Source organism: Silurus aristotelis, assembly GCF_946808225.1.
Source record: "Silurus aristotelis genome assembly, chromosome: 19".
Lineage (NCBI taxonomy): Eukaryota > Metazoa > Chordata > Actinopteri > Siluriformes > Siluridae > Silurus > Silurus aristotelis.
Window position 1 is genome coordinate 20,079,345 of NC_139592.1, and position 15,757 is coordinate 20,095,101.

General features: G+C 38.4%; 1 protein-coding gene across 6 annotated transcripts; it reads right to left on the reverse strand.

Moving 5' to 3' along the window:
• Positions 1-1,832: 1,832 nt before the first annotated feature.
• tmem269 (transmembrane protein 269) lies at positions 1,833-13,907 on the reverse strand. 6 transcript variants are annotated; one of them, XM_083570713.1, is made up of 11 exons: positions 13,656-13,907; positions 11,244-11,306; positions 10,223-10,390; positions 8,977-9,039; positions 8,666-8,715; positions 8,458-8,506; positions 5,482-5,629; positions 5,205-5,302; positions 4,378-4,521; positions 3,451-3,651; positions 1,833-2,815 (listed from the first exon to the last, which is right to left on the reverse strand). In XM_083570713.1, exons 2-11 carry the CDS (start codon positions 11,266-11,268, stop codon positions 2,709-2,711), a joined length of 1,053 nt encoding a protein of 350 aa, XP_083426839.1. In that variant the 5' UTR covers positions 11,269-11,306; positions 13,656-13,907; the 3' UTR covers positions 1,833-2,708. The 6 variants fall into 6 exon arrangements, with proteins under 6 accessions (XP_083426839.1, XP_083426842.1, XP_083426840.1 ...); XM_083570716.1 differs by lacking the exon at positions 10,223-10,390; XM_083570714.1 differs by lacking the exon at positions 8,977-9,039.
• Between the last annotated feature and the right edge of the window lie 1,850 nt (positions 13,908-15,757).

Below are 15,757 nucleotides of genomic sequence, written 5' to 3' on the forward strand. Positions count from 1 at the left end.
ACTACAGTATTCCTCCTTCAGTTCCCACCATCTTATTCTTCTTTCAGTCCTCGCTCTCCTCCTCTTCTTCTTCACCTCCATAACCATCCTTCAGACCACCATCCAATGATGTCTAGCCACACTGTCCCCTGCCAACACCTTACAGTCTTTAATCTCTGTTAGGTTGCATCTCCTACATAAAAAATAGTCCACCTGTGTGCACCTTCCTCCACTCTTATACGTCACCCTACGTCTTCCTTCTTCTTAAAATACGTGTTCACCACTGTTATTTTCACATCCCTGTCCTTAAGACCATACCTACCCATCACCTCCTCATCTTCCATTCACTTACATGCCCATTGAAGTCTGCCCTAATCACCAATCTTTCATTCCTAGGTTTACTCTCCACCACTTCATCTAACTCACTCCAGAATTTTTCCTTCTTCTCCATCTCACAACCCACTTGTGGAGCACAAGCACTGATGACATTTATCATCACCCCTTTAAATTCCAGCTTCACGTTTATCAGAAACTCTCTTCACCTCCACTACACTCTTACTGTACTCTCTCTTCAGAATCACCCCTACACCATTTCTCTTTCTATCCACACCATGATAGAACAGTTTGAACCCACCTCCAATGTTCCTGGCCTTACTGTCTTTTCCACTTGGTCTCCTGAACACACAACATGTCTACCTTTCTCCTCTCCATCATATCAGCTATCTCTCTCCCTTTACCAGTCATCATACCAACATTTAAAGTACCATCCTGAACCTCCACTCTCCTACACTTCTCCTTTATCTGCTGTCTCTGTAGACTTCTTCCCCCTCTCCTTCTCCTTCTTCAGCCAACAGTAGCCCAGTTTCCAGCGGTACCCTGTTGGTTAACGATACCTTTGGTGGTCGTTGGTAACGTGGGTAGATTTGGCTCATGTTTTTACGCTGGATGCCCTTCCTAACGCAACCCTCCTCATTTATCCGGGCACTAAGAGTGCACTGGCTTGTGCAACCCTAATGGCTGGATTGAGCAGCACATCATTAATTCATTAGTTCATGAGTTCTTTTTTTTTCTTTTTTTTTTTTTTTTATCAAACAGTTTGATGTTTGAAGCTTTTAAACACTGAATCAAGGTAATAAAAACAGTGTCTAATCACTAAAATAATGTCTGTGTTTTGCCAATTTAATGCACTTTCCTGTAAAAAAAACGAGCCGACTAAACTTTAATGTGCACACAAATTAATTTAAGCATTGTTCATAATATTAGCCATAAAAATAAATAAATATAAGATCAAGACAAGCTTGAATTTCAATTCGTTTGTGGCTTCTGTGTACCTGGTACAGTTCAGGATCATACACTGTATGGACAAAAGTATTGAAAAACCTGACTTTCCCAAACATATTTTTTTTTCCCCCAAAGAAGTTATCGCAAAGCTGAAGGCACACGATTGTACAGGACGTCTTTGGACGCAGGAGCATGAACTTTTCGCTTCACTTGAACTAGGAGGCCCAAACCTGTGCTCCATTGGTTGGAGTGGAAGATCTACTAAAAAAGCTCTGATCTCAACCCTTATGAACACTGCATTAACACATTCCAAAATCTAGTGGAACATCATCCCGGAGGAGTAGAGGGAATTATAAGAGCAAATCGGTACTAAATTTGGAATGCGATGCTCAAAAAAACACATGCCGTACCATACAGGTGGCCGCAAACATTTGGTAATATAGTGTATTTAAGCATTTAATATTGGCCTGAAATCTTGGATTTTGCAGTCCAGAACCTGAACATTGGTGTGACACCACACTGACAACATTGCTGGACTTCCCTTCAGTGTAGCAGATATCATACAAGAAACATTTCGAAAGTTCTGTTTAAGGTCAGCTTCGCCTCGTGTGTAGTTCTGTACACAATTTCAGTAATAAATCCTCACTGCACCGCTTCAGACTCTTGCATGAACATTGCCAGAAGGCAGAACTGTATGCAACTGCTGTACAAAGTTGCAGCTCCAGAAATGTGATGAATGAAGTTATTTAAACATTAACTTCTATCATACTTTAGTGGCTTTTACTGCCTACATTACACAAAGCAGATGAAGAGGCACCGGCAAAAAAAACACAAAAGAAATGCCGGTTTGATTCGACTGAATAATAAAATAATAATACTTTATTCTTTTTAGTTGTCCTATCATTAATATTTGTGCATTTTCTCACACTCACACTTTATTTCCCTTTTCATGAAACATCTGATCTACCAATATGAAAATCCCAATTATATACATACAGACAAGGCATTGTTCTTATCAAATCATTCCCGTCTAACACACACACACACACACACACACACACACACACATACACACATATATACACACACACACACACACACACACACACACGCACACACACACACACACACACACACACACAAAAATTCACTCAAAATAGTATCATGATGTGATCCTCTCAGAGAGTGACACTCATGCGATGAGAAAAGTGCTTTCAGCCAACCGATTTAAATGAAATCATTTCACAGTCAGTCCATTAGTCCTGTAGATTTCATCACTGCAACCCAAAGTTCATCATCTCTGTGATTAAAAAAAAAAAAGAAAAAAAAAATGTCCAGAGTGTCTGCATATTAGCAGAGCTTTTATACTCCAAGTGCAGTTAAAACAACTGTTGGGCTTCAGGAGCTTTCTTTAGAAAACCTGGAGTGTTGTAGGTTGAACATGTCTGCTACATAGTGCTCCATAGAGACATGGGGAACAAAATGTAAGACATTGACCATAGCAGATAGTAGAGACACACTGGAGTGAATGAAGAGCAGAAGATCATAACAACACCTGGAGAAGAAAACGACATGTTTTATATAGCTGGATCTACAGTAGTTGTTAGGCATATCAGACTTTCCCTCAGTGTGCCTTTATTTTATGAATATTTTTAATATTTTGTCTAATATTATTATTTAGTCCTCAACATTCTACCATTTGTCGTGTTTGAGTTAGTTCAATTCTCAGTTCAGTTCGTTTACAGTGATGTAACTCGAGTTTGATTCGTTTACGTTCACTGAAACGGTGGGTCACAAACTGCACCGCAGCCAGCCAGCCACTAGGGGGGGCTCAGAGAACGTCATTCTTCACCCAGTTAAAATGTCCGCCATTTACATGTCATTGTATTAGCGCCCTCTTCAGGACAACTTAATACCAAAAACATTTGGTTTGAGACTCGAACTGATTACCTGATTGCGTTCTTATATCCTGTTATATAATCCTGTATAGTAGTGTGAATCATGAGGGACAGTTATACAGGACACTAGCAAAATCATAAACAAGAGATGGGGTTAATTATTAAACAGAAGGAACAAGGGCAGGTTTGTTTATTTTAGTTTATTTTAGTGTCGTCGTCCCCCCCTCCCCCCGTCCCCACACACACACATAAGTATAATCTGAATTTGAGGATAATTTAAAAAACTATGTACCTCCAGCATAGACCATCTTTTTCCAGTACTGTGACTCTAAAACCCGGTCATGAGGGTAATGATTCTGGCTGATCATGAAAAGGATCATGGCCACAGCAGTGATACGGAGAACAGTCATGTTTCCTCTGGTGAGAAGAGACAAACAGGCGAGGATGGCAGACGAGTAGATGCACGGCAGGCCGCGGTACATGAATGGAATGCCTGCGAATGATTCAAAACAGAAATCATATCAATCTTCTTTTTCCTGCTATGGATTAACAAACAGAGCAAAAGTAATCATGCTTTATTTTTATTATTATGTCATATTTATTTATCTTTTAATAAAAGATAACTAAGTGAGAGAGTTTATTTGCGCCTATGGCAGCCGATACGCTGCAATTTGGATGAACCGAGTTAATGCTTCGTCTATTTCACCACATCTATACAGTGCCCTCCACTAATATTGGCACTCTTGATAAATATGGCCTATGTATTACCTCATATTTATAAGTCATAGTTTAACAATTTCCTGTTCCTAGTCACCAAAGTGTACTTAAAACTGTAAAAAATATGAACTGTTGGGGTGCCAATAACCATATATGTGCCACACATATATTTAACAGATGTATAACAGATTCTTTTTTTTAATTTAAGTGCATAAATAAAATATTAAAATGTATTTGCAATTGTTTGATATGCATAATAGCAGTTTTTTTTTTAAACAAAAGATCAAAATAATAAACAATAAAGACAATTTTACACAGACCTCATATTTACCAAGAGTACTAATAATAGTCGAGTAAAATAAATAAACAAAAATCTTGAATCTGAAAAGCGTTTGTGTGGATTGATTTGGAGGGAAGGCTTGTGAATGAGGCTCCGTTCTGCTATTTATTCGAATACTGCAACAATTTGCCAAGAAATGCAGGAAACGTCAAGTTTCCTCACCAGTAGAGAAGAAACAAAGGCGAATAAACACAGACATCATGTAGCACATGCAGAGGATGTTATCCAGGATGTTGGGAGTCCTTATAAGCAGCGATGTTGCTATTCCAAATGTTGTGAAATCTGCAAAGTCGTCCAGTTTGGCTCCTGAAACGCAGAGAAAACAGAAAGCACAGATGAACTGAACTGCACAGCAGTCTGCTTTCCTCACTGTACTACAATGACTATTTTGATCATTTAACTTCAGCCAATGAGACTCTAAATAGAGTCTTTGGCTGCATCGGGCTCAAGGAAATTTCCACGTACATCTCAATACCACTCAGTGCCATTTGGGGAGCATGTTTTGGTCAGTGCCACGTGAGCGCACTGGTATTCTATACTCAAGGTCAACCATTTCAGCAATGTGAGATATGCCGGGAGCGCAAAGCGCCGGGATATGGGAGACAATTACAGCCAGAGCCTGCTGAATAGGGCAGACTGATAGGTAAGGGATTCTTCGGTTTAGCAAAAAATAAATAAAAAAAAAAAAGAAAGAAGAAGAGGGCAATACAACAACTAATGGCAAAAGAGCAGGGCCTGTGAGAGCAGCACCGAGCTATTTCAGGCATCTGTGGATACGTGATCACAAACACACAGGGTGGCTGTTTAGTAAGACTATATGTGTGGGCAAAATAAATAAATAAATAAATAAATAAAGGTTCAGGAGGAATTTAACTGAAAATAAATGTTCAGATCTAAATGTGGGTTGATGGACAAACCTGGGCAAAAGATAACTCAATACAACAATTGCTAAAGATTTGGAGCTGGTCTTAAGGCCATGGTCTACTCACCCAATTTCGAGCAAGCGTCCAGTTGCCTGGCAACCGCTCCATCTGCAAAATCCAGCAGGTAACCGATCAGGACCAGCCAACATGCAGCATAATGGTATCTATGTAAGAAAAGGGTGAGAAGTGAAAATACAGTGTTAGCATACTCAGTGTTAACATTAGCATATTATTATTATTATTATTATTATTATTATTATTATTATTATTATTATTATACATTACTTGATATCAGTTTTCATAGTTTGCTTTAACTTTAACCAAAAGCACACAAACACCTCACCCATTGAGACTGCAGAGAATAGAGGTCATCCCCATGACCATGTTGGCAACAGACAAGGCATTGGCGGCATTTTTACGGGCAAACTCTTTGAGCTGGACCCAACTGGCCTGTTCGTTTAGGAACAGTTTGCTGGAGCGCTGGAAAAAGCCTGAGACCAAACAGAGGTAATGATTACACAGCGGCTGTTGTTTTTGACACTGCTATGAGATGAGCTTAAGGTACAAAAGTGTGAATTCAGGCGCTAAGCTGATCCCAGGACATCACTGGATGTAATCCAAAACAATACGCACATGCATGCACAGTCATTTACAATAAAAGTTACATTTATCTATCTGATGCATTGACTTATTTACACATCCCTGAAACATTTTCCCCAAGGAAAAACAAAACAGGTTTTTTCTCTCTTTCCGGCTGAAAAAAACAGAGCTCCCGTTCTATACAGAAAATAATTATGGAAATGCGAATAACATCATCTCTTCCTTATCTTCCCACTATACATAAAGCATGGGTAGCTACATAAGAAAAATAGGAAGATTCTTGGAAAGCTTGTAAAAATTAACTAATCAAATTTGAAAGAAACAAAAATCTTTCGTTTTAAAATGCCGCGTAGGTGTAAAATAAATCAAGTCAAATGACAAACAGCAATCAATGTCTTTATGTGAAAAAACTCACATTAGAGGAAGCAAAGACAAAATCATCTGAACAAGCTTGCATCACCCATCCTAAATTCAGCAATGGCCATTCAGCTAAAGCACAAAGTTGATTATTGTCCAGTAACAGCACGTATGAATGGTTTTATTTTTCAAAAAAGATGTTTTTTTTAAACTATAGAAATATTTGACTATCACAACTAGTGACATGACTATACCCTTATGAGTTCAACTCTACTTGATCCATGCTGTTGTCGAAATGTAATTTGATGAAAGAAAAAGAAAATTTTGTCCCATACTTGTTGTTTTTTTTTTTTTACAGTTCAGTGTTGTAATACACTCTTTAACACATGAAGGCCTCTTTGCACAACAAACCCCATATGAATATAAAAAGAAATAGTTGAAGTAGAAAAATAACATTTTAATGCTAAATATTTTTTTTTTTAACAATTAAACAATTAACAATGTTAAGACACGTATGTTTTGGTTATTTAATATAATACTTCCAGTGCATACGTCCACTTCAAATTCACACTCGGAATGACTTTGTACTCAAACGTCAATGCATTTAAAAGGCATGAACAAAGAAAAAAAAAGACAAAAAGAAACAGTACTTTTGCTGGCATACAAGGCCGTGTTATTTTAGTTGTAGATTTTGGGTTGTCTAGTAATAGATTCATAAACAAGACGACCCAAAATCTACAACTTAAATTTCTTTTGGTTCCAATAGGAAACAAAGGTGTACTTCATTGCTCCTTGTCTCTGTTGATTCTGCTGCTTTCAGGTTGCCTTGCAACTCTTTTTTAAGTGTCTGCTAACTTTCCACTCAACTTCCTAACCATAAGTGCATGTTGTAGCTCATGTGTCCAGGGGCAATTAGTTGTGGTTCAATGAAATTTAAAACCTGCATTACTGAATCAATAGCATTAACACTGATGGTTGAGGTCTTCCCGATAGCTATTTCCTACACTTTCCAGGCAATTGCCTTTTTGAATTTATATAATGTTTTGTCTGAATAGTTTAAAGTCAGCGCCGTGTATGTATCTGAAGAGAATAAACAGTATGCACTGGAACAATATAATAAAATATAAGAAGTAAAATAATTGTCTATAAACTTGTTTCCCTTTACTGTATGTACTGCTTAGATGATGACATAGGAACACAGAAACACAATGCAATAGGAATAAATCTGCTTCAGATTTTGAGATCAGCCTGTTTAAAATTTCAGACGTCAATCCAAGCTAACGCAAATAATACATAATCAGATGCTCATGGATATGAATTATGCACAGCCGCAGATCTGGGTCAAGCGGGTCTTCTTGTTAACAGCAATTTATTCGGTACCAGACTCGTTTCGTGTGATTTATCCTTGCAAGACCCGACTGCCTATTATGTAGCGATCCTTATAAATGTGCAATAGGAGCTATATTTGCGTCACATGACCACTGTGACTTTTTGCAGTGAAAGCAAAGGTGGATCTCAACTGGAAATAGCTTAGGGGGAGAGGGAAAAAAAAAAAGATTAAACACAACAGGGCTCTTGGCATCCCAAAACCCACTCTGACTTTGTGCCACTGAAACGCTGCAAAGAGTGTTAATGAAGATATACAAAGCGTTCTTTGTCCTTAAAGTAAATGAATGGGTATAAAATGTAAATAAATTTCTTCATAGGCTGGATATTTGTTTTTTTGTTGTTTTTTTCTAAACATACAATTAACCATAAAAACTGAATAAACTGATCAGCAAGAAACCTCAGATGCAGTCATTTCTTTCGAACTCAAGTTCGATTTAACCCTAAACCCTTGATAAGGAAAAGTAAGTTCCAGACAAAATTACAGATGGAGATTGTCTTGAATACATTGTCGTTGCTTTTGGCTGCACTTCCTGGCCTAGTGGAAAAAAGACATAGAAAGACTGGTTAAATTAAAATCAAAGTGAACAATCATCTATAATTCTGTCTGGAATTCTAGTATCGGACCTTAGTGTTGCTCATCACAGTATTCATTGTCAAAACATAGCGCTATCCGTATCCGGAGGCGATTTGCCATATTTCTTCAACACACAACAGTCAAGAGAACAAGTAGCAAACCATAATTCCCGACCAATAACGTAATTTTGTAGGGTAAACTAGAGGCATGCAGGGACACATGCAGAAATGGCTTTGGTTCAATAAAGTGTAAATTGATTTCAATGTAAAAACAAACAAATGTGACAACATGTGACAAATTAAAACCTAACCCACTTCCCTCTATTTTTAATAAGCACCTAACATCTAAACAGACATCAAGAAAGTTTAATGCAGGGTTCCTACTATTGAGTTTTGCAACCTGCACTTGAAGTCATTCCAAAGCCGGCCGATTGCAAGCGACTCGTCATCTGAAAGAAAACAACCAATCAGAAACAGCACAAGCCAACAGCAAATCATTCACCAAAAAAGCTAACGATTTTCATTTCAAATGTTCTTCTTGTTGCTTTTAAATTTTGTTCGGACGCGTGTCACCAGACACGTGATTTGAAAGTACAGCTAAAACTTACAACGCATTTTGTCTGTGGCGCTGGTGAACACTGAAGCCATTCTAAGAGGCCTAATGAGAAATAGGACAAATGTTAGCAAGTCTGCATGGCATGTGCTATCATTTAATACAACTATTGGTTGGTATTGGTAGTCAGCTGCATGGGTATATTTAAAGATAAATGGTTATGTAATCAACTTTAGCATCCCTAATACAATTTAGTACATTAAATACTGAATTTCTTATGCGTCACATTGTTGGCAAAACAAAGAACAAAACTGAACAAATAGCCAAATTATTATTAAGTAATAAAAGAAATATTCTGTGGCTCACCGCTTTGAAAAGGTGATGCCGGTATTGCTTTTACCGCCCGTCGTAAGAGTGCGTCAGAGATGCCTGTTAAATCAGGTTTATCATATCGAGTAGCTGGTTTTCGAAATCATAACATTTTCTAATGGAAGCCCCGAAAAGGACAAGCAATAATAGATCACCAAAATAATTCTAGATATACTTATGCTATACTTGATTAAAAGTAGTTCTACTGATTTGAGCACCACTGAATTCTGTCTTTTTACTTTTGACAACCAGATATTCCTGACTGGGGCCTTAAAAAAAAGCAATACAGTGTAACTGAATTATTTATTTATTTATAGCCAAATGAGCACAGTCCCCACAGTTCTACCCAATCCTTTGCCAAACATTTATGGTTCACTTTCTGACTCGTAAGTGTATAAATATATCCAGATGGTTTGTTCATTAGAAAGCCTAGCCAAACACTGCACATGTGTAAGCTCTCAGCATTGCTGTCCTACTGATCATTAATGCTAAATATGACCTTTTACATGCACCTGTGGTTTTACTCCTTTGTATTGTCCTTTGGGTCTGATTGTACCTTAATGTTATTTGAATTTGTTATTTTGAAGCATATGATTGGACTAAAGATTAAGTTCAAATTTAGGAAGTGAGTTCAGCCACTGCTTCTCACACCCACCAATCAATTGAGTTCTAGCAGATTTCCGCCTTCACGGAGGAGTTCATAATGCTTTGCGATAAAAATGGTTAAATTTAGTAGATGCTTTCTAAAGGTGGATTAAGGAAGAGTGTCCCTGAAATACAGAGGGCCATCTCCACCAATGTTACAAGGACAGTGATGTCATCAATTAAGTCAAAGTATGCACACTCTCAAGACCCACCCTTGAGAACCTTCTCTCAACAACTTACCATCAACTCTATTGACATTAGGAGTTGTCACAATCTTATAATTGCACCCAATTTTCATGCATCATTACTCTGACATATTTTGTCTTCTTTTGCTCAGGGTATGAGACTGGATTTAAAGAACAGGTGGACCAGGAGGATGGACTGGCTTACCTTGTAAGAAGGGAGGTAAATCAACTACAAGTGACAGAGCCTTCGAAAGGTATACCTTGTGGACAGGAAGAGGTATTGGCCCAAAGATCACTCTTGTGTCAGTGTGAGAGACAGTCCAGACCCGGCTCTCGTCAAAGATTTCTATTGTGAACATCTGGACCAACATGCCCCCAGGAAACAGGTGGAACAGGTGGATGGACTGGCTTACCTTGTAAAGTTGCTTGACTTTGTGACGGGGCCTTTAAACATTTTAGCTTATGGCCTGGAAGAGGTATTGGCCCAAAAAACAGTCTTGATTCAGTGCAGGTGACAATCCAGACCCAGCTCTTATCACAGGTTTTTCGATGTGAACACCAGGACCAAACTGCTTTCTGGACTGGTGGTAGAGGAGGTGTTTTGGCATCAGAAGCTTCAGGAGTAAGGTTGTGTAAGGTCCACCCAGCCAACCCATAGAGGTCACAGTCCACAGAGGTTTAAACATGAATATATGATTTATGTATTTCAAACATTTCTGGTTCACGTTCCTCACTCGCTTGTACTGTATATGTAACACAATGAAATCATTCAATCTATGGAAATTTGTGCCAAAAATATAGCGGTTGTGCAAGTTCTAAGCCTTGTTTTAGTACTGTTTTTGTTCCACTGTCTGCTTCTCTAGTTTCCTTCTTTTTTGCTCTTCGATCTGACTGGACCTGATTGGACTCGGGCTAAAGCCTGGTTATTGACACTGAACTAATTTAAGATTTCACTATGAATATTTTGACTTTGCACATTGATCTTTACATGTTCTCCAAGTGTAGCCTGTTACACACAGGTTAGATGGATTGAGCTTTATGTGCATTTCTGGAAGGCTGCTTGATACGGTTGCCTGGTAACGACTATTGACTCGGAACTACATTACTGACCGCTGAACAAATGCGCTACAAAATCCTGTTATCGGCACATTTTGGAAAACACTGAAAACACTGAAAACAGTCATGAATGCATAACATGGTTATTATATCCACAAAATGGCTTTAACTCTACTGTACACACTGAAAACATAAAGATGTGGTGGAGCTGTCCACAGCACGTGGCCCTCCCCCCAAAGGATTTCCCATCCTGAGCCACTGACAGCAGTGAAGCACACACACAAACCACAGAACAACTTCCCACTGATACTGTATTCAACATGGAAAATGAACATGCATTCAAATTTATTGAGATTTGTGCGTTTGTGAAAACCGTACCAGTGGAAGGATGGAGCAGGATCATTGTGGGGTTTTTTTCTGACACTATGCACAGCAAAACACCTGAAAAAGACAGAAAAAAAACTGTTGTTATTATACATCTCTTACAGGATACTGGTACACAGGAGTACCAAAGTACCCAAGCAATAGACCAGAGCTGTTAAAGACAGATGAAGGATGGTAGAGCATGTTTTGATCAGTCCAAAGTGTGCTTTATTTGTATAGCTTTTTATTCATTTATGTATTCAAATTTTATGATTCACATGGGTTTCTTAGCTCCTTAAATTAATATTGCACACGACTGCGTTATCAACGTGCAGAACTGTTTAGTTTAGTCAGCTGTGACAAAATGCTGCAGAGTAAAAATGCTTTCAAAAATATACAAATGAACAGAAGAGAAATCCAAAACAAATCAATATTTGCAATTAGCAGCGGTTTTTTGTAGGTATACAGTTTTTTTGAAAGAACTGATAGGTTGCTCCAAACATCTCAGAGAACTAACCACTGATCTTTTGTAGGATGCCTCAGATCCTTCTGTCTCTTCATGTAATCCCAGATAGACTCGATGGTGTTGAGATCAGGGCTCAGTGGGGGCAAAACTATTCTTCTTGTTGAAGATTCCTAATGACATTGGCTGAAGGTTTGGGGTCGTTTTCCTGCTGTGAAATAAACTTGGTGTCTTTCGTCTGCTGCATTAAGTTTCCTTGGCAACATATCTTGAAACCCCAGTCAGCTGTGAAATCTTGCTGATGCAGTATAACTAGATCGTGTCTGGTTGCTGTGCTTAAGGTTTGCCATAGTGTATGACCTGTGATATTAAACTGTCTTCCACAACCTCACATCTGCCAATACACCTGAGTCTGATCCTCCAAAATCCCTTAGTGATTTAGTGAAAGTGTTAGAATGGAAAGCCAAAGACTAGTCACACCGAACATTCATTAGATTTTTTTATCTGTCGCTTCGCATTTCGCATTTTCTTTTGCGTTCTTATATTACAGCATTTCTCAACACCTGCCTAAAACATTAAATTAATAGTTCTTAGTCAATCAAATGATCTGTAAGTTCCTTTTATTATCATAAAATGTTTTCTCAACATGAATTTTCACAGTGTGTGTGTGTGTGTGTGTACAGAAATCTGCAGTAACGAAAATGCACTAAAATATTACAATATTGTGTGTCTCATTTAATAATATTTTAACACTGTTGCATAAAGTGTCATAAAAATACACACCAGCTCCTCAGATCACAAGTCAACCAAGACAAGGTTAGGAAACATAGCATCAGTGAAAGCAGAAATAAAAACAGCCTAGACAACATGCAGTACTCGGTCCCATGGTGCCTACATCTCAGACCCTGCTTTAGAATGCATTATCTGGGCCTGAAGCTCACTCTGGCATAGGCATTTCTGTTATGGGTATAAACAACAACATCGCTCTACCAAAGATATTTCCTCCTGCAAAACAACAACGTGTATGAATATCATATCCAGTGGATCATTTGGTTCAATTTTACATTTTCATTATATATATATAAAATATATATGATATATATAAAATAGCTATATATAAAACATATGTAAAACAGCTACATATTATGCATGTTGTAATGTTTAGTTATCCAATCCGTGGAAAATTTTTTCAGTGAAACTGGTCCAGGGTGCAAAAAAATTATTAAATAAAGAGTCTTCAGGGAACCGCTGTCACAGTACACAGCACAGAGCGGCGTGCGCGTGCCCGCTAAAGCGCGCGCCCTGCTCTTCTTTATTGCGTAACAGTAAGAAGAGCGCGCGACCCTGCTTTTTTTCTGATAAGTCACGGAGGAAATGAAACCGTCAGATCCGTGCACTGCAGCCGGACCAAATACAGTGGGGCACAACGCGAGCGGTTATACAGCGTTACACAACACCGAAAGTCCTAACAAGTTCACATGACTGGGTCACATTGAGCGCTTATAATGACCATACGCAGTTACATTATAACGCGAGCAGACTGCGAAAGAGCTCTCTCTCTTTCTCTCTCTCCTCAGGACCACAGCCTCCAGTCTCTCTGCCTGTCTCTCTTTCGGCCTTTCTTTCCGTATATTTGCCAGTCTTTCTACCATTCCTAATGCCAAACTGTCTATCTACCAACCCCTCTCTCTACCAGTCTGTCTGTCTGTCTGTGTCTCTCTGTCTCCTGAAGACTTCACATCACATTACATTCGCGACATTATTATAAATGCACATCATTAAATGTTCCCCTCAGACCTGCTGACATTTCAATCCACATACAATACGAACCACAAACCAAAACATTATAATGATGTTATTTAGACTATACAACTCTATAAATATAATAGATACTTTATATATAAACAGAAAAAGGGACATAAAGCAAAGCTAGCATCATTCCGGGTTTCTATTTGAATACTCACCGTGATTAGAAAAGGCAAAAGACGGGAATTAAAGATTAAAAGAAAGAAAAAAAAAAAGCATTCGTGTCGTCAAGTGGACTTTTTCTCTCCAGGCAGGACCAGAAATTAAAATAAAAATTATATTTATGTCTATAAAGCACCTTTAATACAGCTGTTACGTTTCCTCGACGAGCGAAGAAAAGTGTCTTAGTGCGACTGCGTTATTTGTTGTGCTCGCATCACCTGTCACAGTGACAATGGCACACGCGCGAACTGTGCGCGAGCGCTCTCAAAACCCGTCGCGCGATTTGCTGGAATATTCCGCTGGAAGTGACGTCAGGATTCCTTCTCGAGTTTTCTCTCGTGCGTAGCAGGACTGAGGGAGAGTGTTGGAGCTGAAAGGGAACTGAGATTGGAGATCATTGATGATTTTAGTTTTATTTCTGCTCATCATTTTTCTTTTCTGATCATCATTCCTAAGAAAACATGCTGTAGGAATACCTCATTTAGATGTTGGTCTTTATTCAGTCATACACAGTTACACATTGCTTAATCACTGTTTATTACACTGTTATTGTTATATAATTAGATATCACTAATTGATATCAGGCTGGAAATGTATTGAAAAAAAGTGTATACACACCCAAATTGTCAATTGCAACTAGCAAATAGTATTATCAAGCAAGCAATCAAATTTAAGTAAAACAAAAAGGTTTCTTCTTTTTCTTCGCCGATCTCACCAACGACTCGCTCATTAGGATAAACATATAGTAACTGATTTCTGATGCTGAAATTTGTATTTTTAATTGATTTATTTTTGTAAATATTTACAAAAAACTTTTGGGACACCTGATTCTTCCAGTCATATGTGGTTCTTCCCCAAACTGTCACCTCAAAGTTGGAAGCACACAAACCCCCCAGGCCTCCTCACCTCACCTACATCAGTACCTACTGTTACTAAAGCCCTCGTGGCTAAATGAGTGCAAATTTCCACAAGCACACTCCAAAATCTAGTGGAACATCTTTCCAGAAAGGAGGTTATTATAAGAGCAAATGGACTTAATATGGAATTTGATGTTCAAAAAGCAAAAATCTCATGGTCACGTGTTTACAAACGAAAGTGCATATAGAGTATTTTGCGCTTTTGCTTGAATGCCTTTTCTCATAGGCTAGAATAGGTATGGTTGTTGTTATATGTTAATATTTTGCGAGTAATATTGTATTGTATTGCATTTATTGTGTTGTTTGTATGTCTAGTCTGTGCATGTGCCACTCCAGATGCCAATCCAGGTCTACCTTTATTCCAGATGGATGAAGCCACACCCACCTCCCATTGATGTCACAATAGCATTATCCTATAAAGTAGGATCAGAAACCGGGATCTGGAGCTTGTTGGTCAATGCTCGATTTTGTTTTCGTGATTCTGTTTCGTTATTTTGTAAACCTGTGATAGCCTGGTTGCGACTTATCCCCATTTTTTACTTCGAATTTGCTCTGTCCCTTGTGCCGATCCAATCGGCTAGTTTGTAAGTACTCACTATTATTGTAACCCATGTAAATATATGCTCATATTTGCATTATGTTCACCGGTAGTAGAAGCGTGGCTGCTATTTGTGCTGGGTGTAAGTTTCTTCTTTCTTCTATGTTCTTTGTAGGTGATTTAGTTTTCCTGAAAAGCGTGTTGTTTATTATTTTTGGCCTTGGTCTACTCTGAAAATTACCCCACTGTTTGCATGTACATAGTTCAATATATAATTCCTGGGTTTTTTTTACTATCCCTAGTGTTTGCTCATTATTTCTATACGAATAAGAATGCCTGGTCCTTTACATAGCCATCTTACATCCACCATCCAATGCCTTTAATCAGGCCCAACACTAGACTGGGCTGTAACAATGTGCAGAGTCACCAGTTTATGCCAAATATTTCTGCAGCTCATTTAATGAACTATGCCTGCTGATAGACATCCTGGTAAGTTTTTTATCTTAGCCTTCTCAGTTTTTAAAGGATGTCCATTTCTTGGTAATGTCCATGGCTGCCCCCCTTTCCTTCACTTGTTGATAATAACCTTTACTGTGTTCCATCGTATAGCAAATGTTTTGAAAATTCTTTTGCAGCCCTCTCC

Bases quoted from the DNA above. Each gene is read 5' to 3' on its own strand.
- tmem269 (XM_083570713.1), bottom strand. From the start codon at position 11,268: ATGATCCTGCTCCATCCTTCCACTG. The intron at 8,507-8,665 runs GTAAGTTTTAGC...GTTTTCTTTCAG, and splicing joins CGCCACAGACAAAATGCGTT to ATGACGAGTCGCTTGCAATC. The intron at 5,303-5,481 runs GTGAGGTGTTTG...TTTCTTACATAG, and splicing joins ATTCTCTGCAGTCTCAATGG to ATACCATTATGCTGCATGTT.